At 40.1% G+C, this 26992-nt stretch overlaps 2 protein-coding genes across 5 annotated transcripts; one reads left to right on the top strand and one right to left on the bottom strand.

Moving 5' to 3' along the window:
• The first annotated feature begins 24 nt into the window (after positions 1–24).
• On the top strand, positions 25–6159 carry LOC5500874 (target of rapamycin complex subunit lst8). Its single transcript, XM_048719978.1, has 10 exons — positions 25–243; positions 1373–1424; positions 1985–2034; positions 2458–2570; positions 3248–3323; positions 3401–3475; positions 3860–3937; positions 4123–4247; positions 4699–4841; positions 5276–6159. The coding sequence occupies exons 1-10, from the start codon at positions 124–126 to the stop codon at positions 5392–5394; spliced, it is 951 nt and encodes a 316-aa protein (XP_048575935.1). The 5' UTR covers positions 25–123; the 3' UTR covers positions 5395–6159.
• Positions 5929–26517, bottom strand: LOC5500875 (glutamine-rich protein 2). Of its 4 annotated transcripts, XM_048719972.1 has the most exons (22): positions 25895–26517; positions 24803–24895; positions 24251–24305; positions 23381–23427; positions 22524–22808; positions 22352–22409; positions 21750–21826; positions 21318–21398; positions 20856–20927; positions 20038–20130; positions 18942–19049; positions 18789–18836; positions 17614–17736; positions 17368–17442; positions 17148–17258; positions 16396–16489; positions 12707–12782; positions 11720–11779; positions 11132–11329; positions 9597–9650; positions 8257–8335; positions 5929–7711 (listed from the first exon to the last, which is right to left on the bottom strand). In XM_048719972.1, exons 1-22 carry the CDS (start codon positions 26387–26389, stop codon positions 7526–7528), a joined length of 2568 nt encoding a protein of 855 aa, XP_048575929.1. In that variant the 5' UTR covers positions 26390–26517; the 3' UTR covers positions 5929–7525. The 4 variants fall into 4 exon arrangements, with proteins under 4 accessions (XP_048575929.1, XP_032225156.2, XP_048575930.1 ...); XM_032369265.2 differs by lacking the exon at positions 20038–20130; XM_048719973.1 differs by lacking the exons at positions 18789–18836; positions 18942–19049.
• Between the last annotated feature and the right edge of the window lie 475 nt (positions 26518–26992).

Below are 26992 nucleotides of genomic sequence, written 5' to 3' on the forward strand. Positions count from 1 at the left end.
GTGGGTGGCCTGTGGAATAGTTACCAGTCCTTCCCTGATCTCTCTGTTTTCGTCGCCATTTTGTTTTGATGACTTTCTACCTTTTCTATCGGCGAATGTAGTTAAGAGAGATTTTACCTCACGATGCCATCTAACGGCCAAAGCGAGCCAGTACTTCTAGCTACGTCTGGATACGACCACACTATTCGATTCTGGCAAGCTCATAGTGGGATATGCTGCCGTACTGTTCAACACCCCGACTCAATATCCTTTTTGCATCTACAATTTTATTATCGTTTGATTCAGCTTGACTCCATGAAAATACTACGTTCAGAAAAGGCAACGAATAGATTGGCTAAAAAATTATTGAAATCCTAGTTTTATCGATGTCTGTAGACAACTGGCACCACAATGCCGTGGCATCGACATTTTCCAAAAGTAAGTCAAAGAACAAGTATAAATAAGCTAGTGGTACCTATTATCGGACAGTGCCCATCGCACACTCAAAAATCGTAAGTATCTCAAACAATAGGAAAACTCGCCGAAAAATGACCCATCGAGTCGAAGAAACAACATTCAAAGAGCATGTATTCCGAAGCTTTTTATGAGTGTTTATTGTTTCGCAAAACTAGAAATAATTTTCTCTCACGCACCGCAAAATGGTGATTGAAATCCTATCCTATGCTATTTGGCCTCTGTTTCCGTAGACACTTCGGGATAGCTCGAATTGTTTGTACCTAACTATCGAACGATTCAACGTAAATTTGAGCGATCAATGAGCAAACACACATTTTGCCGTGACAAACTGTCACACACGCAATGCATGTATTTTGAATCGCTTGCTACGAAGAAGAAATAGTCTAAAAAAAAAACTAAAATCTATTATGAGTTTTGCAAAGTAAATATGTCAACAGTTATTATCTGCATTATTTTAATGAAAATGAAACATGATTTTCCCGTTGCTTTTTTAGAAGAAATCTGCTGTCCGACAATATAGGGCTAGGGTCTAACGAACAATTTTTTTCTCCCAAATAGGCATAAGAATTCCTGTTGGGAAACAAGGTAGGTTAAACAATAACAGCAATATTTTTGGGGTCGTAGCTTTTGTGTTCGTTGCTTTTGTGATCACAGGTTTTAGGTTTTAGGTCTTCGTTTTGTAGATATCCACTGTTTTAGAATGCCTCCAGGGAAGGGGGGGTTCCAATAGAAGTCAAACACCTTTATTAGATTATTGAGTGTAACCAATTTTTATAATACACTATTAGGATTAAAAGGATTAAAAGGTACTTTTTCATCTGGGGCTAATTACGTCAAATTGGCTACCATATTTGCTAATCACCTTGCATGCATGGCAACCACAAGTTGTGTTTTCATTTCCTTGACGATAATGCACCAGGTGAACTCTATGGAGATCACGCCTGACAGACAGCTGTTAGCTGCAGCAGGTATGATGAAATTGATCTTTTTTGGGAGTATTATGGGCTGAGGACTGAGTCCCATATACCCCTCCCTCTCCCCCTAAGTCCCATATGCCCCTACCCCTCCCCCTGAGTCCCATATGCCCCTTCCCCTCCCCCTGAGTCCCATATGCCCCTACCCCTCCCCCTGAGTCCCATATGCCCCTACCCCTACCCCTGAGTCCCACATGCCCCTACCCCTCCCCCTGAGTCCCATATGCCCTTACCCCTCCCTTGAGTCCCATATGCCCCTACCCCTCCCCCTGGGTCCCAGATGCCCCTACCCCTCCCCCTGAGTCACACATGCCCCTTCCCCTCCCCCTGAGTCCCATATGCCCCTACCCCTACCCCTGACTCCCATATGCCCCTACCCCTCCCCTGAGTCCCATATGCCCCTACCCCTCCCCCTGAGTTCCATATGCCCCTACCCCTCCCCCTGAGTCCCATAAGTCTTTATTCCTTCCCCCTTTTTTCCAGGTTGTAACCATATAAGATTATCCTAATGCGTGTATGCGTGTATGTTTATAACCTTGGTCATATTTTTCCAGGTTACCAACATATAAGATTGTATGATATCAATTCAGCTAATCCAAACCCGGTAGGTGCCAGAGTGGTTCTTCAATAAAGCATTTTATTTGTAAAAAAAAATAATGAGGAGATTGAAACTTTTATGTTAGCTGTCCATGGTTGCCGAATTGCACCAAACCAAAGTTCAACTAATTTAATTTCACTCTTCCCTGCTTATCCCAGTAATTTTAAAATATTGTCAGATAAACTTGTTATTGTTGTTTGAGCTCTTAGTAAGTTTTAGCAAAATTGTTAGGATTGAGCCCTAAGTGGTAGTTTAAAACCAAGAATCTTACTTTTCTAAAAGATGCAGATGGCCTGTTAAATAGCATGGCCTTAATAGTTTTTTTTTTCTCTTGTCGATTACGGTTTCAATAGCCTGAAGTAAATTGGTGTGATTCCTGTTTTAATCCCTACTTGATCCTTTGATCCCTACTTGATCCTTTGCCAACAGGTTGTTAGTTACGATGGGGTCTCCAAAAATGTGACTGCTGTCGGCTTCCATGAAGACGGAAAGTGGATGTTCACTGGTGGAGAAGACTCCTCTGCACGCATATGGGATTTGAGGTATGCAGCAAGAACATCAACCAACTTTTTCCATCAACAAATATTATATTAAAATCAATTTACATAATGGTTTGAAAAAAGAAGGGAGCCCAAGGAAGGGACCTATAAAAAAACAGCTGAAATGCTGAATGTTTGTAAAGCACTTTCTGTGTTTTACTTAGAAAACCCATTTAAGATCCAATGTGAAATTCCTAGCTCTATCTACCTGTGGCATGTTTCAGCTAGCACATCAATATCTGTTTACAACGTAAACACAGAGTATGTTGCAAACAAGGCACAATCCAGCCAATTTTTAGGGGTTTCATAGTTTTATCATCAGAGAATATATCCAATTAATTTTTTGTTTAAACTTTGTTAAATACTTTTTAATAAATGATATTGTTAATTTAACCCTGTTATGATAAATAAAGTGCTGAGGTGCTGTGTTGCTGAGGAAGTTGTATATTTGTTTATCTTTTTGGGGGAAAATTCTTTAAAAAATAGCCAGCGTTCAATAAGTTTTAACAGTAAATTTGTACTTTAACATCTGTTTGATATTTGCAGGTATCGTTACTTGATTATATTGATTTTGTTAGTCTACATTCTAAACCAGAACTTTTCTATAAATTAGCTAAAATGTGCTCAATGTTTGTAAAGCACTTTCTGTGTTTACTTAGAAAACAGATTGATTTTTCCAGGACTCGAAGTCTTCAGTGCCAGAGAGTCTTCCAGGTCAATGCACCTGTGAATTGTGTTGCTCTCCACCCAAACCAGGTTAGTACTTCACCCACCCTTAGCTTTGTGCTTGTATAGTACCCCCCTTTAGTTAACAAGGTTTGATTCTGTTTCAGGGGGAGTTAATTGTTGGTGACCAGAGTGGAGCTATTCATATGTGGGACCTACGCACAGATCACAATGAGCAGCTGGTATACAAATTAAGTTTTTTTTATTGTGTTTCCATAATAACAAGCTATACAAATATTGTAATGTTATTGTTGGTTTCTAAAAGCACAGCTTTCACCATGAAAAACAAAAAAATGGCTACAAGCTTTTAGGAAAAAAATCATATATATTTGTATTCTGCTTTAAAAAGACTGCATCTGACTCGTGACACTATTGTTTTGAATATTGCAGAAATTTTACCTAAGGCTTTAGCAATAGAATGGAGGCATTCTTATTCTAGGATGGACTGAATTCTAGGACGGATTTAGTTTGCTGCTGAAATTGACAAGTTCGCGTTGATTTCTTTTGTCAATAAGTGTCAGATTCAGATTATCGTCTGTTACTGAGAGCACTATTTTTATTACCAGATTCCTGATGCCAATTCCCCTGTCCTCTCCCTCAGCATAGACCGAGAGGCAAGCTACATGGCTGCAGTCAATAATAAGGTTATAAGCTTTGCTATAGATCTCTAGTAATACATATTTTGTACAAAGTTTTGCTATATTTCTAGGGTAATACATATTTTGTACAAAGTTTTGCTATATTTCTAGGGTAATACATATTTTGTACAAAGTTTTGCTATATTTCTAGGGTAATACATATTTTGTACAAAGTTTTGCTATTTTTCTAGGGTAACTGTTATGTGTGGACGCTGTCTGGTGGAACAAATGATGATCCAACAATGCTTCATCCAAAAACAAAAGTTGAGGCCCACAAGAGATACGCCTTAAAGTGCCAATTCAGCCCAGACTCGTGGTAATTTATGCTAGGTGATGATAGTCCTTTTTAAATAAACTTATTCTAAAGAGCACAGGATAGATATGAGCTACAAGACAACCTTAATCTTAGATACACTTTTTGGATAAGCTTCAGTTACTGTAAATAAAAGCCATCAACCAATTTACAAAAAAAAAATATTTTTGTAATTTAGTCTGTTTCTTGTCTGTCCTGTTTCATGTGTGTTTTCCCAGAGTGTAAGAAAATTAATAAAAGGCATAAGTCCCCTCGCCATTTTAGCTCCTGGGATAAATGTAGAATATTGTTTAAAAATAGTAGCCAGTTTGTTTTAACTGTTTTAACTGTCTGGTGATGAAAAAAAAAATCAGCTTTATCAAGTTCTCATAAAAGGTCAAGTTTCTGTCATTATCTTCCTATCCATTTGCTATAATAACAATTCTCATATATGTTTCTGTACACAATTTCTTAGCCTCCTTGCCACTACATCTGCTGATACAACAGTTAGGATATGGCAAACAGCAGATTTCTCTCTCAAGACGACCCTCAGTGACACAAGCCAGCGTTGGGTGTGGGACTGTGCTTTCTCTGAGGACTCCCAGTACCTCGTTACAGGTGAGTAGGTGGGGATCATTGTGAAGACACAAATGGGCAGACAAAAAATAAAAACGGCAAGCTGGCAGAAAGACTGGATAGAAAAATTGATAAGTGGATGGATGGTGATTAAATTCCCTTGTTTTATAGAAATTGAGGTGATCAGAATTATAAAAGAGGTGATAAAATGACAAACAGACAAATTACTTACAAATGAACCGATGGACAACTGGGTAGACAGAAAGACAACATGAAACCATGAGTGAATGGTATATGAAAACAGAGTAATTTCTATGATGTTTCGAGAATTAGTTCTTCGTTGGAATGCATGGACTGACTTAAAAAGACAGGACACATATTATTAGACCCAGGACAACAGAGCTGGCCTCTGGGGGAGGGACTGAAGACCGCCCAAACCACTAACTCCTCAACTTGTTTAAACCTTTGCCTTACAGCATCCTCTGACAACCTCGCCCGTCTATGGAATGTGGAAGCAGGTGAAGTGGTGCGCGAGTACAGCGGACACCAAAAAGCTGTTGTCTGTCTTGCATTCAAGGACGCTCAGGTCATGTGAATTGGAATACTCATGGGATCCTTTGATATTCGGTTTGCTGTGGATGCCATATGCCTTTATACCTGTGGAATTCATTCAATTATGCAATTCCTGTGCTATGGGTTTCCTTTGGAGACCATTCAATACCTTTGTTCATGGATTGGATTATGGGGTTCTTTTGAACTTCAAGTGGTTTTGGGTTTCCTGTGGAAACCATTTGATACCTATGTACATAAAGTGGATTATGGGATTCCATTGAACTTCAATTGGTATTGGGTTTCCTGTGTTCATGAAGTGTATTGAACACCACCTATATAACTCGAGTAGATTATGGGATCCCTGTGGCATCTCGCGTTAGGGCCCAACTCAATTGAATTCTTTGTGATTGTGGGCAAAAATACACAGTGGCAAAAGCGCAACAATCCAAGAACTCCAAACATTGGTAGTGGAGCACAGCTTGACTTGACCATGTGGGAGACCTACGATCATACCTTGTCATTATATGATTATACGAGCTGTACCTTTCCCTGTTAAAAACAAAACAATATACTGTGCAGCGTTTGATTCATGTTTTATTTTGGTGCTCACAGTTAGAACAAGGTTGTTATATAATTACACTATTTACAAAATTTGGTTTATCACCACATCATTTTTTATACTCAAGAACTTGAACTCAAAATATTAATTTAGCTACTGTAGGACTACTAGTTTTAAGTACAGCAATCAAGTATGACATGTGTTGGATGTGTAACTAAGATCTGGAAATAAAGAGAACTGAAATATCAAGAGTGGGCGGCAAGAAAATGTTGAAAATGCTGTCTGAAAGGCCACACCAGCTGGTGCCACACGATTAGGGCCTCAGGATCACCCACAAAAAAGTCAAAACCACCTATTTTTACTTAGAATCACTTTTTGGCTGAAATTTAGAGTCTCACAGGGCTGTAGCACGGGGTGGGTCATTCATGTGCCCTCCCCCCCCCCCCCCCTTAAGTATCATATGTTCTGGTCTCTGTATTACCTCCCAAAAAATGACTCATTCGTGATTTGTTGGATCAGTACGCAGCTCTTACAAGCTGCAATTCGATTGGGCAAATGAACAATATCCGCACCTCGACACAAAGAACTAGAAGAATAGAGACAAAAGAACTCCTTTGTAGAACAAAGATAATAGGAGACAAAGCAGCTGCGTACATACTCAACTTGTTCGAATGTGACTGTTTTCTCCTCAACTCTTAGTTCTATATAACGTATAAAAATGATAAACCTTAATTGTGTGATCATAGATGATGAGAAAATGGATATAAATTATTATTAATTACATATGATTGAATTAGGCACAAAGTGACAGAGTTGTTTCTTCAAGATCTTGACACGATATTACACACTATTTGACCACTCTTTCGCTAGGATCAGCGTGGTAAAGGTATGAATCATGTTTCACTGACATAAAAGACGGTCACTTAACGCTTCATTATAAAGTATATTAACCTCTTTTTCAGGTTCACGAAAAAAAGCAGGAATAAGAAATCCCGTCTCACGTAAAATATACTGATTCGAGTTTCTTGGAGTAAGTACGCAGCTGCTTTGTCTCCTATTATTATCTTTGTTCTACAAAGGAGTTGTTTTGTCTCTATTCTTCTCGTTCTTTGTGTCGAGGTGCGGGTATTGTTCATTTGCCCAATCAAATTGCAGCTTGTAAGAGCTGCGTACCGACCCGTTTCTTGAGAAATAAAAGTATAAAATAACCCTTTACCCTGTGGTATTAACTGTGGTATGTGAATGGAATGTCGAAGCCTTGAGAGGGCTAGGACGTGCTCTAGAATGAACCAGCAACGCATCCCAACTATCAGGTAGGAGAAAGCCCGGTGGGCCCAAGAACGCTCTGTCGTGTACACATGTCATTCACGAGTCGTGTACACATGTCATTCACGAGTCATACGTCATTCACGAGTCGTGTACACATGTCATTCACGAGTCGTGTACACATGTCATTAACGAGTCATACGTCATTCACGAGTCGTGTACACATGTCATTCACGAGTCGTGTACACATGTCATTCACGAGTCGTGTACACATGTCACTCACGAGTCGTGTACACGTCATTCACGAGTCGTGTACACATGTCATTCACGAGTCGTGTACACATGTCATTCACGACTGTGCAGGGATTTCGGGCATGGGATCTGCCCCCTCGCCTCTTGAACGAGGAGAGCTGGGTACAGCTGATCGTGGCCTTCTGTATGTTGGGCTTCCTGTGCGTGGAGGCTGGGGACTGGGTGAGCGTTTGGCTGAGACTGCTCTAGGAGACTTGGGCTTGTGACGGGGAGAATTAGAAACCTGAAAAACAAGGAGGCCAAAAAGCATGAAATAAAGAGAGAAGAGGACATAGTGCTGTACACATGAGCCCGTCTGACAAACCCACTTTCACCTCGCTTTTACGGACAGTGTTGTACTCCGGCCTCTATCCGTCTGACGGCCCCTGCCTTTTATCTCGTTATTACGAACATTGCTGTACACATATCAGTCTGACAGCCCCCGCCTTTTACCTCGATATAACGGACAGTGTTTGTAGTCAACAGCTATCCGACTTTTACCTCGTCATTTCCTGGTCTCCGGGAATCATAAGGTATGTCCGCCATTACTAGGTGTCCGTCATAATGGGGTGGGATATTCGTCATAACCAGGCGTCTGTCATAACCGGATGTCTGTCATAGTTGTGTGTCCGTCATAACGGTGTCGGGTGTCTTAAACCTTGCCAGTCATAGCTGGGTGTCTCTCATAATATGGTGTGCGTCATAACCGGGTGTGAGTCATAATTGGGTGTTCGTCATAATTTGTTGTCTGTCCGGGTGTCCGTCATAAAGAGAGTTAACTTCACTCACCTCTGGAAACTGATTTCCGTCCATGTCAACTCGCCCCTTGTATATGTGACCATCGTCTCCCACAATTTCTGTCTCGTCCCTAAACAAGCAACAAGGACAGGTTCGAGATTACCATGTAAATTGCTGGCGGGCCTGTGTCCTAGCTAGCTACACCTATGTCATTGACGCTATTCAACGTTGGAAAACAAATTATGTGATGAAATATAAATACAAAAACATAAAAATAGGCCTGTAACGTGCATGTAGCTACTGCAACAATTATTTACGGCAACTGTGTAATGCTTATCATACTTCTATAGGGTATTTTAGTATCATCGTACTATGAAAACTGTTAATAAACGGTATAAGACTGATAAGAATTTAAAAACATTGAAAAAAAAAAAGGAAAAAAACTTCCGAGAGGGATTCGAACTCTTGACCTGTCTCTCACACGAGTCCGATGAGCTAGACACTTGGCCACGTGTCTCTCAGCCGAAAATCGAGGTACTTAAATTATTTTTATTACTGCTTTGTATTGAACCCTTCTTGTCCTTCGAAAAGTTCTGTAGAGCATGACGAAATAATAAGTACTTTAAATATGTTTGACCCTACAGAGAACCTCAATAAAGCTCTGAAACTGTTGCCACTTATTTTCCCGTTAAAAGGAATCGGATACGGGCAAAAATACGCGACTCGAAACGGGAGCGTGTTTACGTGAGGTCGATCGTGTGTTTCGGCAAGAATTGCAAACACTTTTATAAATCACTAACTTAACGTTACATCGAGATTACATCGACTTTATTTTTTGATTAACAAATCCCGAAATCTTTTGATTATTTAGATATTTCCTTTTTTATAAGTGATTCTAAACTAGCGCTTCATAACAACCGAAGCCCGAAGTATATCCAAGCAAACCTCGCGAAAGCGGTCACTCATTGTGGTCACTCTTACACACTTTTTCAGCGTGATGACATAGCTACTCGCACATGCGCAGTAGATACAAAAACGGGCTTTTATACTTAATTTTCAAAATTTAATTGAAAAAATATCCCAATAGCTTCTTTAAACTAGCCATAGAGATGGATGCCGTTTCACCCTTGGTATTTTGCTAAGATGACAATAGTCGAACTATGCAGTTTTAATGGAGTACGAAAAGAAAGGGCATCTAAAAATCCTCTACAGCTCTAGATGGAATGCTGAGCTGAATTTCAACCTGGTACCTCTGAAGCTCGTTCTAGTGAATTATCGCGATTCTCTCATAAACCGGGAGCTTGGCTTCTTTTAACATTGAGAATACAGGTAGTGGTAGTAGCTAACCTCTGTGTTATAAAGTCGAGAATACAGGGAGTATGGTATCTTACCTCTGCGCCATAGGAACAGGAACCACTTCATCATCGCGGAAATAGTAATACTGACTGCAAGGAAGAAGACATGTTAATTACTTGATTACTAATCAGGGGTGGCGGGGATTGGCTAGAAGTAAGAGGTCTCGAACAGACTTTTAGGACCGTAGATTGTCAAGGGGGTGTGTTGGACGGCAGGCTCCATCGAGAAAACTTTTACTTATATTTTCGTACTTCTAAAATGCTAAAAATGTTATATTTTTCGTCGTTAGCTTCTTTCTCTTCCCGATTTGTTCCTATATTTATTGCTAATTTTTATACCAAAAGTGCCACCCCCCCTCCCATTCCTTTACGGCAGTGGTACTTTTATAAAACGGCAACCCTCAGGTCTGACGAGTATACGCATACCCTTTTAAACCTAAAGTCCAAATAACCTTTCAGAGTTTATAGATTTGGTCAATTCTTTCTATTTTCATCTTCCAAATGGTATGTGGACCCTATAAAACGCGCGTTCGCGCTAATAATAACTCAAATCTGTAATACGAGGTATTTTGGTCATTTGTGACGTAGATCGAGATGTCACACAAATTACATGAGAAAATATATCGGCGCGCTAAAGGCGCTAAACCGGTTCTTGTCTTTTTACTTATTGCTGAAGATCGTTGTGTGGTTACAAGTTTTACCGTCATCTTTATATCTCAACCTGGTAATCAAATAATTAATTAACTTCAGGAAAAAAGTCTTTTATATTTTGTAGTGTATGAATTGTTTTTGTTTTTTTTTTGCATCGTGCGCGCGCGGTGCATTCGCAATCATAAATGGCGACATTCTCACTAGCGCGCGCTGTTTTGAAACCTACAACAAAATTTCCTTTTTTCGCATATAATTCTCGATTTTAAATTATTCTTCGCTTTATTGTGGGTGGCATTGCAATAGAAAACACTTCGCCAATATTTTGTGGTATTGCCGTCACTGAATTTAAACGGTTTTAAGGAAAATACGCTGTTTTAGATTTTCCCGCCAAAACTTGAAATTATTCACTCGATTCAATCTCCTTTCGCGCGGCCAGGAACATTTTCAAAGATCTGATCAAATTTCAATCAAATTCAATTCCCTTTTCAGAATTTGAAAGGTTATCTATGCTTCCTTCTGGCTAGATTGATATAAGTGAAAGGTTTTAAGAACTTTAAAAGATGGGTTAGGCGGTTTCGATTTTCAGGGTCTATCTTTTTGCTTTTTGAGATTTTCTGTTCCGTCAAAAACCATTCTGAGCCAATCAGAGTTTCGTTTCTTCCCTGGCTTCCCCTCTGGACGAAAACCAGACAGTGTCGCGACAAAAAGCCGGGCAACTGCACTAGGCGAGAGATGGCAAGAATCTGATTGGCTTAGAATAATTTGACTGGCGGAACAGAAAATCCCAAAAGACAAAAACAAATCGATGTTTTGAAAATGCGGCGTCGCGATACATCGGAACCGGCGCAGATTACTTGAGGTTTCGCGTCTTTGGGTTCACGCGTTGTTCGTTTTAACCAAAATACAGGCTATTATCTTACTTAAATCTTGCACTCCTCTTATGTGGTGACGTCACGGTGTGGATCCCGCCGCATGAGCGTGCCGTTGTCATGGAACCGTCTTGGTCATACGTCACGCCACGGTTCATCTGGCGAATCTGGTCCAGTTCAAACGTCGTGTACGGTCTTCCTGAGCGAGACGGTGGCATACCGGGGGTGTTGGGCAGGGCCGGGTTTGGGCTGTGGTTAGAATACGCATTATTATGACGATGTCAATGATGATGATGATGATGGAGATGATGATGATGATGATGATGATGATGATGATGGTGATGATGATGGTGATGGTGATGATGATGGTGATGGTGATGGTGATGGTGATGGTGATGGTGATGGTGATGGTGATGGTGATGATGATGATGATGGTGATGATGATGGTGATGGTGATGATGATGGTGATGGTGATGGTGATGGTGATGGTGATGGTGATGGTGATGGTGATGGTGATGGTGATGGTGATGGTGATGGTGATGGTGATGGTGATGATGATGATGATAGTGATGATTATGATGATGATGACGACGATGATGATTATTATGATTGTCATCACTATAATAGTACGGTACTTACGGTCCCTGGGCCATGTCAACGGGGCGATCACACGAGATGCAATGGAATCGCAAGAGAGCCCTACGAATAAAGGCATGTAAACACAGACGCAGAGGAAGTCAATGCTCGTCATATCAAGAAAAATTCAGCGAAAAAATGTCGTTTTTGCCAAACGCGGTCACTTGAATATAAGGAAACTAATATATTCCTTATTTGTAAAAAATGCATGATTCTTGTTATTTTAAGGTTGCCGTACCGCAGGTGCTTCGTAAACATTATGACTTGTAATCAGAAGAAAAAAAACAGTGACTGTGAGCATCTAAGGTCAATGGAGAAAGTATCTGAAAAGAACCTAAGAGTCCTCGGTACCAGTCCCTCACAACGACAACGTTTTCATCATATGTACGACTACTACATACTTTTTATTTCATCCTCGGGGACCCAGGGCGCCGCGGAGATCGGGCACACAGGGAGCGTGCGAGAAAGAAAGAGCACTGGAAGACGCTTTTCAGCCTGTTTCTTTCTCGCGGCGCGCTCCCTGTTTGCATGATCTCCGCGACGCCCTGGGTCCCCGAGGGTCCTTATACAGATTGTGTACAGGGGATGAGTTTCAAATAAAATTAAGATAGTTTCACATGCGATGAAGGACTACAACGTTAATGTGCTTCGTAACGCAGTGATTTCGGCAATAAATTTTGCTATTATTTTTTGAAGTTTTGTCGGTGGATTAATGTATCCAATGTTGCTATACGTGACCTACCCCCCCCCCCCCCGACCTCAGAATCAGATTGAGTAGCTTGATAACAAATCTCAAATATTAATTTCAGGAGCTTAAAACTCGAAAGTTTAAAAACACCAATTCCTCATCGCATACAAGTAGTGAAAAATATATAGACGGTTCTGCTCTACCCTTGCATGAGAACGAGGATGTCAAAGAAACGCAATGCGATTGGCGGATAGGATAGTGTGGTACATATGCGCCCCACCCTACCCCTGAAGAGTACTCACTTGCGGAATCCTGCAGCAGGATCCTCGTTCAGCGGCAAGTCCGCGTGTTTGCACTTCATCGCCTTTATCTTCCTCTCTGGGCACACAAAAGTAAATTGTTTTCACCGGAACGTAGCAGAGGGTTGGGCACTAGGCCTTTCCAGATTGTGCTCGACTCTTTTTTAGCGCAATTTGGGTTTGGGAGCACTACTTTGATCAGAGAGCACTTTTTGGGTAAAAAAGTCAACTTCTAGCTTTTTTAACCCATGTTACTAGGTTTTGTTGTCTTATATAGACATTTCTAGTTTCCTTTACTACAAATAATATTATCTTAACTAGGCTAAGACTGTAAGACTGGTGATTTCGACGTTTTAATAGGGGTAGGCTGTGCTTTGGTAACCACAAATATTGGGTAGCCTGTGGAGTTCATTACAATAATAGAATGCCTTGTCTAGAAGATCTGTTTGCCATGTTTTCCTGTTTTACATCTATTGTTTCTCGTTAGGAGATTGTTATAATTAAGGTCTGTTATCAGGTTAGACATTATCAGGTTAGACATTGGTGATGTTTGTAAATGAACATTGTTTTTTAGAAGTATCCAAATAACAAGGGTAAACAAACACAAAAGAGAACAAAGTCATTTATAATACTGTTAGTTGTTATACACTTAAGTGTGATTTACCCGTTCATGGACAACAATATAAAATACTCTAATGCATGTATTTTATAAAAGCAATATTCTTTCTTTTCTTCAAATTTTAATTTAAACACAACTTATCTCTAAAAATTTTAAAAATATACGGTAATATATTTTTTTTCGCCAATGAGCACTATTTGAGCACTATATTTGATTTTGGAGCACTTTTTAAGCACTTTTTGGGAGCAATTTTATGGCTTTTTGGGAGCAATTTTATGGCTTTTTGGGAGCAATTTTATGGCTTTTTGGGAGCAATTTTATGGCTTTTTGGGAGCACTATCTTGAAACGTCTATTGGGCACTGGCAGCACCCCCCCACACACAATATCTTCATAATATTTCGTGCCCCCCCACAATATCTTCATAATATTTCGTGCCCCCCCACAATATCTTCATAATATTTCGTGCCCCCCCACAGTATCTTTATAATATTTCGTGCCCCCCCACAGTATCTTTATAATATTTCGTGCCCCCCCACAATATCGTCATAATATTTCGTGCCCCCCACAGTATCTTTATAATATTTCGTGCCCCCCCACAATATCTTCATAATATTTCGTGCCCCCCACAATATCTTCATAATATTTCGTGCCCCCCACAGTATCTTTATAATATTTCGTGCCCCCCCACAATATCTTCATAATATTTCGTGCCCCCCCACAGTATCTTTATAATATTTCGTGCCCCCCCACAATATCTTCATAATATTTCGTGCCCCCCACAATATCTTCATAATATTTCGTGCCCCCCACAGTATCTTTATAATATTTCGTGCCCCCCCACAATATCTTCATAATATTTCGTGCCCCCCACAATATCTTTATAATATTTCGTGCCCCCCACAATATCTTCATAATATTTCGTGCCCCCCACAATATCTTTATAATATTTCGTGCCCCCCACAATATCTTCATAATATTTCGTGCCCCCCACAATATCTTTATAATATTTCGTGCCCCCCACAATATCTTCATAATATTTCGTGCCCCCCACAATATCTTTATAATATTTCGTGCCCCCCACATTATCTTTATAATATTTCGTGCCCCCCACAATATCTTCATAATATTTCGTGCCCCCCACAATATCTTTATAATATTTCGTGCCCCCCCCCCACAATATCTTCATAATATTTCGTGCCCCCCCCCCACAATATCTTCATAATATTTCGTGCCCCCCCCACAATATCTTCATAATATTTCGTGCCCCCCACAATATCTTTATAATATTTCGTGCCCCCCACAATATCTTCATAATATTTCGTGCCCCCCACAATATCTTTATAATATTTCGTGCCCCCCACAATATCTTCATAATATTTCGTGCCCCCCACAATATCTTTATAATATTTCGTGCCCCCCACAATATCTTTATAATATTTCGTGCCCCCCACAATATCTTCATAATATTTCGTGCCCCCCACAATATCTTTATAATATTTCGTGCCCCCCCCACAATATCTTCATAATATTTCGTGCCCCCCCCCACAATATCTTCATAATATTTCGTGCCCCCCCCACAATATCTTCATAATATTTCGTGCCCCCCACAATATCTTTATAATATTTCGTGCCCCCCACAATATCTTCATAATATTTCGTGCCCCCCACAATATCTTTATAATATTTCGTGCCCCCCCACAATATCTTCATAATATTTCGTGCCCCCCCACAATATCTTTATAATATTTCGTGCCCCCCACAATATCTTCATAATATTTCGTGCCCCCCACAATATCTTCATAATATTTCGTGCCCCCCACAATATCTTTATAATATTTCGTGCCCCCCACAATATCTTCATAATATTTCGTGCCCCCCACAATATCTTTATAATATTTCGTGCCCCCCCACAATATCTTCATAATATTTCGTGCCCCCCACAATATCTTTATAATATTTCGTGCCCCCCCACAATATCTTCATAATATTTCGTGCCCCCCCACAATATCTTCATAATATTTCGTGCCCCCCACAATATCTTTATAATATCTCGTGCCCCCCCCCACAATATCTTCATAATATTTCGGGCCCCCCATAATATCTTCATAATATTTCGTGCCCCCCCCCCACATTATTTTAATAATATTTCGTGCCCCCCCCACAATATCTTCATAATATTTCGTGCCCCCCCACAATATCTTCATAATATTTCGTGCCCCCCCCCCACAATATCTTCATAACATTTCGTGCCCCCCCACAATATCTTCATAATATTTCGTGCCCCCCCACATTATTTTCATAATATTTCGTGCCCCCCCCCACAATATCTTCATAATATTTCGTGCCCCCCACAATATTTTCATAATATTTCGTGCCCCCCCCACACTATCTTCATAATATTTCGTGCCCCCCCCCACAATATTTTCATAATATTTCGTGCCCCCCCCACAATATCTTCATAATATTTCGTGCCCCCCCCCCACAATATTTCCGCGACTTTCGCTGGCATGAGCTGTTGCACAAGACCACATATCGGCATTATTAGTCCTTCTTCTAAATAGTAAACCCAGACTCTAAATAGGGGGGAGGATGGATATGTAAAAAGGGGATACAAAAATATGTACCAGAAACTCGTCAAAATGGGGGTGGATAGTCACTCAATCCACTCCCCTGAAACTACTAAAATGGTTTACCGTAGGGAAATGATCTAATTAACGCCCCCTATCTAAAGAACGCTTCCTATCTAATAAACGCCCCTCCCTAAGCTTACAAGTTTGTAATGAACGCCCCTCTCTAATAAACGCCTCCCTACCCTTCCTCACAGCTTAATAAACAAACGACATTATTAGATCATTTGCGGTACGGTAGATTGGGGATGATACGCGAGGATGCCTGTGGTAATAAAAAATGAGTGTTCCTGGAGCCTATTCAAAACGGCTGCGACGAAAGTCTTAAACTTTACGTAGAATTTCATGAAATCAACAGTCAAAGAACATGAAAATAATTAAAGCGGGCTTTCATAACAAATATGTTTGAAATATAGCGCCGTCACCACACTGCCCAGCGGCTTACCGAAGTAGTCCTTGAGCGGATCAATCTCCATACGATCCAGTTTCTGATCTACTTCGTTACCCAACTGCGCAAGCGCGTCCTTCAAACCAGCATCCTGAGAGAAAAACAGAAGGGTCATTGTTAACGACGTGTGGACGCAACGTCACGCGACAAAGAAAGTTTTCATGATATGGAGACAGGCGTGTTCCCAGGATTGGCTGAGGGGGGAGGGTAGGGGGGGGTGCGCATTCATAGGTATCAAATGGAAAAAGCATTCTGTAGAAGTATTTGAAGACTCCTTAATAACAAATTACCCACTTTTTGGCCGACAAGGGGGGTGCGCGCGCACCCTGCGCATTCCCTGTGTACGCGCCTGGGAGATCTTGTGGACTTTGAGCGCGAAAGCGGACGATGTTTTATACATCCGACAATTTACGTAATGGACACAAAATGTAAAAAGCTACAAACGGAATTTCGGTGATATCTCACGAATCGAAGCTGATTGATTGGATCGGGCAAATGATTAGTTCGACGCTGAGTCAATCAAGCATAACTGCGTCAGTGCACGACCCAAACGCGACTACGATTCAAATATCGAGCCTTTGATGTGCCGTTCAAATGTTACTTTTTTTGTGGAAAAGTAACAACACATGCAGTAAATCACGAAATGAACATATATGATTTCACTAGTTACGTGAACAACACGTAGAACAAAGGACACGTTGAAATATGGTACTTGAAAAGACGCAAGGATAATACACCGTTGTACTTACATATCCATCAAGTCGGCTTAGCAAGTCTTGTATCGCTTGGTCGAGGGTACCGACGGTCTGATCAAACTTTAGCCTGCTGACAAGGTTGTCCAGCGACCTCTTGTCCGCTTTCTATGCGCAAAAAATTGAATCGGAAATCAAAACAACAACTTCACCCAGCATCAGTTCCGTGGAAACCGACATATTGCCACATACATCTCCATGACAACGCATATCTTACCACGTCTATTTCCATGGCAACTTGTTCTTTATCAGCCTTGTTCTCTTGCAGCTTGTCACAGTAGGAATAGAGCGCCTGGAATACAATTCCTGACTGTCAGCAGCGTTATATTAAGACGTGACCTTCACGTCTTATGTGTACCACACCCCCACTCCCCTTCTCCTATCAATTTTAGCAGAATGTTCATTCTATCGCATCTCAAAAGAGGTTAGTAGTGGTCCTGTTGGATATGTTTGGGTATCTTACATCTAAATGCTTTTGTTTCCGGTTCTCCTCTTCTATCAACTCGTTGGTCGTGTTCTTCAGCTTTTCGTTCTCCGCTTGAAGGTCGAGCACCATGTTGCGCAGAGAATCTATCGCTCCGCCTCCCTAATATGAACACCGCAATTCATTACATAACAAGACAATGGCGTAGACGTGTAATGTATCCGGGACAGGAAGAACTCAGAGACGGACATTAGAAAAATGAAGGGGGGAACAAAAAAATTCACACACGATAAAAAGCCTGGAAAAAAAATGCATGCAGCTCAAACCAGACAGAAAAAAATGCATACAACGATGATAAAAAATTCATGCACGTCTTGGAGACAAGAAAAAGAAACATACACGACTGAAACCTCCCCACCCTCCCTTCACTTTCCTATTCGTCCGTCCCTTAGTAACGGGGATTTCCACGAGTGGGACCACCCAAGAGCCTTTGCGCGCCTATTTTACATTTGTTAAGAGCGATCGTGTGCGATTAAGCGCGATCATTTAGAAACCAGTCTTACAAAACAAGTATTTTCGAAACTAGTTTAGAATTGAGCGCTAGTCATGAATGCAATTTTGTTGGTATCATTCTCCCTACCAACGCCGTCGTAGTTGCGTTTTTTTTTTTTAAGTTAACCGCAGTGTAAGTCATTGCAGTCCCTGAGCGTCAGCTCCCTAATACTCAAAATCGCCATGTGTTCTGGGCCTGATAAGATCCACCCCCCACCCCCAGGGACTCAAAAATATAGCTTTTGTATAAAAAAAACACCCCCCTCCTCCTCAAAATCAATGCTTAAATCCGCCAGCCATACAGGAGGTATAGATTGTTTTTGGAAGCTCCAAAATGTAATATAATAATCAAATTTTCATCGCTTAAAGGTTAAGGCGCAGAGATACAATCTCACAAAAAGACATTAAAAAATAGAAATATTTTACGAGATATACATGGCACGCAACACAAAGAGTGAGGAAAAGATAACAACAGTAGAGAGGAAAAAAAGAAACAATTATTTTTTTATTTTTTAAGTGGATGCTTATTTATTAGTGTCTGAAAATGTCAACATAATCAGATAATTTTAATACGGGCATTAAAAATAAATAAAAAATCATCAGTGAGATGATTTCCCGCCAAAACAACAGTTCCCGACAAAACCTGAGTGCGCGCGCGTTACCTGTGTCTTTCCATCAGATGGGGGTGGTGACAGACTCATCTTTTTTATCTTTTAATAATTAAAATTTAGCTTTATTAGTATATGTAGAGTTCAAAATAGTAGTGAATATAATTTTCATTGCATTTAAAGTTTTATTTTCTGGTAATTTTTTACCTTTTCAATTTGATTATTAAGAAGCCTGAGGCCGTCTCGAAGAGTGCGTGCCTCGCGTTCGGCATTCTCTTTCATTCTTTCTTCAAGTCGTTCCAGTTTAGCGGGTAGCTTAAATATTTAACAATAGCTTTAATACTTTATCATATTTTATCGATACTGCTAGCATTAAATGTTTTACAAACACAACAACATCTTCCATCATACAACATTGTTGGAGCCAGCAATGTTTTTTTTTTCAAAGGATGCTGACCATGTCGATGTTTGTATTCCCAGTGGTTCAAATGTATAGATATTCTATTTCTTCGTTACCGTCGTTTGCATTATTATACGGCCATCTAAAAGAAGTCGCGACGTTCAAAATACTCAAAGCCCCGTACAAACAATGCCAGCATTACTGCCGAGACGCTAGCAAGACGTTACCCTGGTCCCAGAGCCTCGAGCGTCTCTCTATTCAGTGGCCACTAAATAGAGACGGACGAGGCTCTGGAACCAGTGTAGCGAGACGTTGGCCCTGCAAAAATTGACGCTGTACACCATGGTGCTGCGAAGAAGTTCGCCAGCATTTCCTTGGTCTTGTGGTCAATCGAGCAAGACTTCGCCAGCAATGCTAGCCGATGTTTGTGCTGTTTAACGGGAGCTTTACTTAAATCAAAATTTGCTTTCAAAGATGCGTAGCCTGCTTGCAGGCGGACTTCATCTTGTATGGTCCGACGCCATCTTGTATTATGAGCCGCGCGGTTCCGCTCGCCCCCAGGAACCGCCCGACTCAAAATAAAAGATGGCATCCGATCATCGAACATAGCGGGTTTTGCCATATTTTTTAGGTTTTTATATTTTGCTATCATAGAGACATTTATCATTTTGAATTGAATCAACCATTATAAACACGAATAATGCTTGTAAACAACCACCAGGTTTTCGCAGCGTGTATGGCAATCTTGATCAATGGAAGAGCATTTAAAGTTCGAGACTTTTTGTCTATGTCTAGTGTGGACGCGTAATATGGAAGCGGTGATGCTGTTTGAAAGTGCAGTGCTTAAAGATTTAGTGCAAGTTTATTTATCAATTAAATATCGCTTATAGCAGGAAGAGATACCTGGTTTATGTTGTCTCTCAGCTTGCTCATTGTTTTTTCCATGTATTTCAGCTTGTTTAGTTGCTCAAGAAGATCATCAGGAATTAACTGAAGCTTTCAACATTAAGAATGTCAATCAGACACTGATCGGAAATGACTCGGGTGGATTCGGGAATATCTCTGCACCGGCTCGATAATGACTCAAAATAAACTCGGGTGCATTCAGGGATGTCTCGGCACCACCTCAGTAATGATTCCAGGGGAGGTTAATCACTTGGTAACACCTCGGTAATGACTCGGCGCCATTCGGGAAAATGTCGGTGCTATTCGCTCTATTTAAGGGGCGTAGCCAGGGGGTGGCCCAGGGGGCCCAAGCCCCCCCTTCTTGCAGCCAAAAATGCAGTAAATGTATCAGACATTATTTAAAATACAGGAAAAAAATGCCTTGAAAGGGCCTTTTGGGCCCCCTCCTTTTAAAAATCCTGGCTACGCCGCTGTATTTCATTAACAAACAAAACATATCGCGTTCTTTAATTCAGGAAACGGGAAGACGAATGATCAGTATGTGTATGGATTAAATATTCCGTTTTAAGATTGTATCTGATTGAAATTCTTCAGGTGAAAGTTGTACATTGTGCGTGCTTACATTATCCTTAATATTCGATTGTGCTAGAGTGAAAATAAAAGCATGCTTTTAATGGATTATGTAGAATATTTTTATTGGCATTATGCGAATCTACAGAGAGAGGTTTGGTAGAAAAAAATGCGATGGGAAATATCCTTCACCGGGTGAGTTATTCATTTGTGTTTTATTTTATAATCGGTTTATACTGATTTACCTTTTCGTTGTGTGAGGAGAGTAAGTCACTGACGCTCTTTAGTCGTTTTAGTTGCTCGCCCATTTCTTTTAGCTTTACCAAAACAAGCAACACAAAGTCATTTCATTTAGTCATTTCATTTAGGGTTCCCCTTTGTGCAGAGATTTAATCACTGAGTTACTATGTAAAGTTATCTTTAGGTGTCTCTAGAGGTAGCTGGGAGTGTCTAAATAGGTTAAGTGAGGTTTAAAATATAATTCTTGCCGACAATTTCCAACAACTAAATCGCCATCTGGCTTCCGGCAGTTTTTGAATTTTATTTAGAGTTTACAGAATATTGCAAGTCGCATTGGATTCTTTTAGTGTTATCTAATTTTTTTAGTCATTCTAGGATAAGGATAATAAAAATTCATAAAATCTGATGGAATGAATAAGAAAAGTTTCGGTAAGTATGTTGAAGTTGTCGGTAAATCACGTGATTACCTGCTCGCGATGGCTATCAAGTAGAGCCAGCCCTTCTCGTAGTGATTTTAACTGCTCTTCAAGGTCCGCTGGGATGGTTTTCTTATTTTACAAATACAGGTTTAACAAGTTAAAATCAGGGTCAGGTTTAACAAGTTAGAATTAGGTTTGAGAAGTTAGAAAGAATGCATCTTTATCATTCTCTCCAAACGCGGCGTGACGCGTTATCGTGAGTCCAATTCTTTTATTTTTAAGAAATCCAGATCCATTTAATACTCAATCTTAACAAAGTACGAGAAGAAAGAAAAGAAAGGAAAAGAGTAGCAGCCTACGTACAAACAAGAACTCCTTAACCTGCGGTCAGACTTAAAAAGGCTTAGAAAAGTGAAGAAAAGTCTTCTTTTGCCTACAGGATAACAAGGCACGATGCTTTTCGCGCAGCAAGTTTCTAACCTCCTCTTTCCATTTATTGATCGCATCCATTGCATCCTTGAGTCGCTTTAATTGGTCCACAATATCAGCGGGTACGGCTAAAACGCAGGAAAATAATATTAATTTAGTGAGTTATTAGAACGAGCGTATATTCCGCACCAAAGAAACGAACACCTATCCTCCAAACTTTATTGTAACCCCCATTTGTCATCAATGGAGAGAAGAATTAAGGAAATGCTGGAGAGCCTGTGTTTAGGGACTTAGTCCTAAGGATCGTACGAATGGGACTATCCTATAGCCCGTGGATTCAAAGAGCCAGGGTCGGGTTCCTAAAAGGCATGTTAACGCTAACCCAGGGATAAAAGCCCTCGCTATAGAATCAAATGTCAAGTTGCCGTATCTATCCTTGGGTTAGTGCTAACCTGCTTTCTAGGAACCGGCCCCAGGTTTTTAGCTCATCTCAGAAAAAAATCCTAAGTTGACCTGACCTGGATTTGACCCCTCGTGCTCTTGGTTGAGAAGCGAAACCCGTACCACTGAGCTTTCGCGCCATTAGTTCCAAATGCTATTATTGTTAGCCCCTAAAAACACCCAAATAAATATCTTCACTGTCTAGAACTAACCAGGTCTTTTCCTAAGTTCTTCCAGGTCCTCTAAGTTCGCTTTTTTGGGCATTTCCTCCTAAGGTGATTAAAGAAATTAAAAAAAAGTGTTAAAAGGAATGTAAGGGAGATGAACATCAGTAATTTTCTCAAATGTTGAAAAATGATGGCGTCTTGTGAGGTAAAATGTTACCTCCAGTCCATCCACTCTTTCCGCCAAGTCTTCATGCTTATCCATCAGCTCTCCTACTTGTCTCAGAGCCTCCAGCGCCTCTGAGCTGGGATGAAGTGGTGTGGGGCTCCTAGGGGGAGGGGTGGGAGTGGGAGGAGAAGGAGTAGGGGTACGGGGCTTAGGTGTAGGGGTACGGGTACGTCTTGCATTTAAAGCTTCTTCAAGTTGTGGCCATTTTACATAGATGTCAAGATTATCCAGGTCATCTTTTGTTGGGAGCTCATTGACTCTACTTTTGAGCTTGTTCTGAAAAGACAACAATTATCTTTTTAGTCAAATCTTTCTTAATCAACAGTAAACGATCCATGGGGAGAGCTAATATAAAAGTTGAAACTTTTTCAAACGGGAATGCTGCATTCTGAAAGTTTCAGAGGCTCTTGAAACACAAATTCCTAAGGGGGCCCTCCCCTACTCCTTCTCTGCCATCATGAAATAGACAGCCACCAACCTGCTTTTCTAAAATGGAGCAATTAAATTTAGGCTGTTAGAATGCACTGTGTACACCTTAGTCTTAAGATTTTGGACTATTATGGCATGTACAGCAGTACATCAATGAAGAAGAGAAAATTAAAAAGAGTGGGATTGGGGGGATGGGGGATAGAGTGGGATTGAGGGGGGATGGGGGGGGGGGAGTAGCATAGCCAGGATTTGCCAAGGATGGGAGGTGGGTGCTAAAGACATCAATATTACATGAACTGGTGAAATTTTTTCTTTTTGCCAATCAAGGAGGGGCGTAGCCCTACACCAAGCGCTAGTTGCATGCTCCCCTTGCTATGGGCCAGATGGAATCTTGAAATTGATGCAATTGATATGCTTACCAATTCTTTTATCAGGTCTTCAAGTTTCTTCTGCTCCTCTGAATTATCTGAGAATAAAATAAAAATAAGTGAAGGGTGATCACAACAGCAGAAACCATCCACAGAACCCTGGGTACAAGAGGCTCCGAGCATCACGGCAACAACCTCAAATCATTGTTACCGTGAAGCTTGGAGCCTCTGGTACCAAGGTTACATCCACAGGGGTCCAGTCAGGGGATTTGTTTGAGCTAACAACTTTCTCTGAGATTTTGAGGGGTTAGAAGACATTGAGCATTTAGGGGGATTTAACTGATTAACACCCTCTTGTAATCATGAAACAGGTATAGGAAAGAAAATGTAATAAAGAAACCTTTCTTATTCAGTGCTATTATTCCCATTGGGGTCAGGAGAGCTGTGCCCTCCCCCCACCCCCCCAAGTTTAAGGAAATGACCAAAGGGGTGTGACTGCGTCGCACTCCCCAGTCTTGTTAACAACTTTGTATCATGCTTCTAGATTTGTTGACAATTCGGGTGCAGATTGCAGATTTTGACTGCTTTGACGGTCGAATTTCAGATTTTAAATAAATTTCAATCGATGCTATTGTTTATCTGTCAAACCATGCGGATCTAAAAATTCTGCGGATCCACGGATTTGCTCAGAAAATATTGCGGATTGGCGGATTTACATACCCCTATTCACCCCCCTATATAGGCCAACCTTGTGAGTAGTTTCTTGTTGTGACACTTTTGTAAATAGTGAAAAGCAAATACTTTGAAGCTATATGCACACAGTGACCATTGTTGAATGGAAGTGAGCTTTTTAGAGCTACCATTGCCAGTAGTGGATCTAGGCAGTTAAGTTAGATCCCCCTCTGATTGCTATTGTCTTACCAACGCTCTCCAGTGCCTTGACTCTGCTCTCTAGACTGGATTGCTGCTTCTCAAGCTGTGTGATACAATGACAGATACTTAATATGCAATTGGTACAAGCCGTCAGTTCCAAAGCTAGGAGATTGAGCAGAGAGGGTTTATTTGTCCATTTAGCAGCACACACTTTCTTTTAGATATTTTGTCCTAGCTTGTAATGGTACACAATTGGGCAGACTCTTCAGTAAAGTGGAGTGGCTATCCAAATCCCTAGTCCACAGGCCTGTGTGTGACATATTTCCAGTAGAGAATTTTGGAGTGGATAAGGGAGGTTGGTTCAGAATTATCTAAGATAGAAATTTTAGAAGCAATAGGGGAGCCCAAAACCACAGATTTAAGTCTTGCTATATGTTCTATCTATTGGTGCCCCACTTGAGGAAATCAAGTTCAACATTTAGTTCGACCAGTTGCTGTTAACAATAGGTTGGGTAGTTGAGAGTTTCTCGCTCATCTCTTTTCCCCTAACAACCACTCCCCCTTCAACCCATCTAACATACTCTGTAGGTACTTACACACCTCTAATATTTGCTTTTTCAAGTCATCTATACCATTGGCAAGCTCTTTCACATCATTCACCTCTGCCATCATATTATCAAGTAGACTTGTAAGCTGTCATTGAGAGAAGTGTTAGTTTTTTCTGTAAATCATATAAACGTCATTGGGCATATATTACTTGGCAACAATTAAATACTACTGTTATCATAATACAGTATGGGTGTAATAATAACAAATACTAACAATATATAAATTGTAAACTTAAATTGAAGTTGCTATTTCTAGTAACAATGTCAGGTGACGTCATTTTTAAAACAGACGTTAATTATTTAAGAAATAATTTAAATGGCAGAAAAATTGTACTTTTCTTATTAATGTTTCAGAATTCTTAATACCGTAATATTAACGAAAACAATTACAAGGTCTTGAAGCAAATTCAATGAATTTTAAAAATCAAGTCGATAGTATATCCAAATGTTGAGTACAAAATAGATACATCAACATAAAATATAAAAACATATAAAATATTTACAGGATTAAAAAAAATAATTAGTGAAGTCAATATTACAGTAGCGAAGACGACAACAAAACAAACAAATTGTGCGAACTTGGATTCCATTGAAGTTAAAATCTTGAACGCTTCGCTAGAAATTGCTTTTATCGCTCGCTGTTTTAAAAAGTTTTGGGGTTTATCAGTTTTTCTCTGACAGCGATCTAAAGTCAGTAATCCTTAAAATGATAAAATAATACAAACAAAAGAATTTGTCACAGCATGTTATTAGTGTTATTAAAAGCAAACCTATAAAGAGTTGTACACATTTAATATAAAACATGAAACCGTAGCAACTGAATATTCACGAAATAATAAAGTTTTTTTAAAGGGATAGTCAACTTAAGTAAGCGATTCATTTAGCACTTTCTTATGGAAACAAGTTGTGGTCTATTTTTATCAGTTTATTTACAAACGTATGTTTTGTAACTTTCTCTTGGATACTTCCTTCGAATTCGTGCTTAGAATAGCAACATTTGATGGAATAGCGTATAAATTTCTATTAGAACGCGAATAGTGCATTGTGTTGTGTATAATAAAGTAGAATTTACAGTAATTAGTACCTTCTCGATCGCGGTTTCCGTGGCTCCAAGTCTACGATTTATGTTGATGAATTGCCACATATCCCCGACTGGAGTTCTAGCGTCTTGTTTCTGTTTAGCCCTTTGTAATATTTCAGTATTACTCGGAATATCATCCAATAATTCGAGCCTTTTCTCTATCTTGCTTAGTTTGGACTCCAAATTCCCGTATTGTGGAGTCGAAAAGACGCTTGGTTTAGCCAAGTTCGCTGTCGGCTCTGACTTCACCTTCTCGGTTTGACCAGAATCAGTCTCTGTTTTCTCGATATCCTGTCTTCCTTCGTTCGCGCTTTTTAGAATTGCAATCGCACCTCTCAAACCTCCATCTTCGGAGATTTCAGTAACCTTTTTGTCGATCCCTAAATGCTTTAGTATCTCGCGTAAAATTCCATGTAATATATTGAAATTCACAGCCCCTACTTCAGGGGTGCCCAAAGCCAGTCCTAATAACTGTTCAAGTTCAACTTGGACTGTCATTTTGAAAGATAATTTGTCTTGGAATTAAACTCTTCTGACTTTAGCGCTTAGTCTTTGTAAGTTTACCACCTTCGCCATCGCCGTCATGCCGTATTTATGTTGCTACGAGCAACTGTAGTCTACTAACTCGAGCCCTGATAGAAAATGCAAATAACCATAAGACACAATAGGAGTAAAACAGCCAATCAAGTGCTATGACAAATCAACCAATCACATTTAAATGTAACAATTACTGTCACGCAATTTTTGTATGTACACTCATTTTTTATAAGAACCTTTTTTATAAGAACGTCCAGTCTGAGATTTCACCAAATTTTAAGATGTGTTCTAAAATGTAGAATCAAATCGGCCTTCGCACGTGCACAGGGTTCCCAATATTCGAAAATAAAACATTTCCGAATACCCTTTCTTTTAGGAGCCACCCAAATGATACAAAAGTCATAGCCTCGTGTACTCTTAAATATTCAAAATCGGCGCAGGTTAAATTACTATAGAGCTGTTGCCTAACAACAAAATCCCTTACTTTGTTGTAGATACATCATTTCATCACCATTGGCCCGTGCTATAACTATATAAGTCAAAGAGACGTCTTTAAAGGTAAAA

Source organism: Nematostella vectensis, chromosome 12 (genome assembly GCF_932526225.1).
Source record: "Nematostella vectensis chromosome 12, jaNemVect1.1, whole genome shotgun sequence".
In the NCBI taxonomy this organism is placed as follows: Eukaryota; Metazoa; Cnidaria; class Anthozoa; order Actiniaria; family Edwardsiidae; genus Nematostella; species Nematostella vectensis.

What these genes read in the sequence shown, in the direction of transcription:
- LOC5500874 (XM_048719978.1), top strand. Translation starts at nt 124, where the DNA reads ATGCCATCTAACGGCCAAAGCGAGCCAGTACTTCTAGCTACGTCTGGA. An exon ending in ATTCAGCTAATCCAAACCCG is followed by an intron (nt 2,035 to 2,457) that starts GTAGGTGCCAGA and finishes CTTTGCCAACAG; the next exon opens with GTTGTTAGTTACGATGGGGT. An exon ending in TGGCTGCAGTCAATAATAAG is followed by an intron (nt 3,938 to 4,122) that starts GTTATAAGCTTT and finishes CTATTTTTCTAG; the next exon opens with GGTAACTGTTATGTGTGGAC.
- LOC5500875 (XM_048719972.1), bottom strand. Translation starts at nt 26,389, where the DNA reads ATGACAGTCCAAGTTGAACTTGAACAGTTATTAGGACTGGCTTTGGGC. An exon ending in TTGCCATGGAAATAGACGTG is followed by an intron (nt 17,259 to 17,367) that starts GTAAGATATGCG and finishes TTTTGCGCATAG; the next exon opens with AAAGCGGACAAGAGGTCGCT. An exon ending in ACGGAAATCAGTTTCCAGAG is followed by an intron (nt 7,712 to 8,256) that starts GTGAGTGAAGTT and finishes CTTGTTTTTCAG; the next exon opens with GTTTCTAATTCTCCCCGTCA.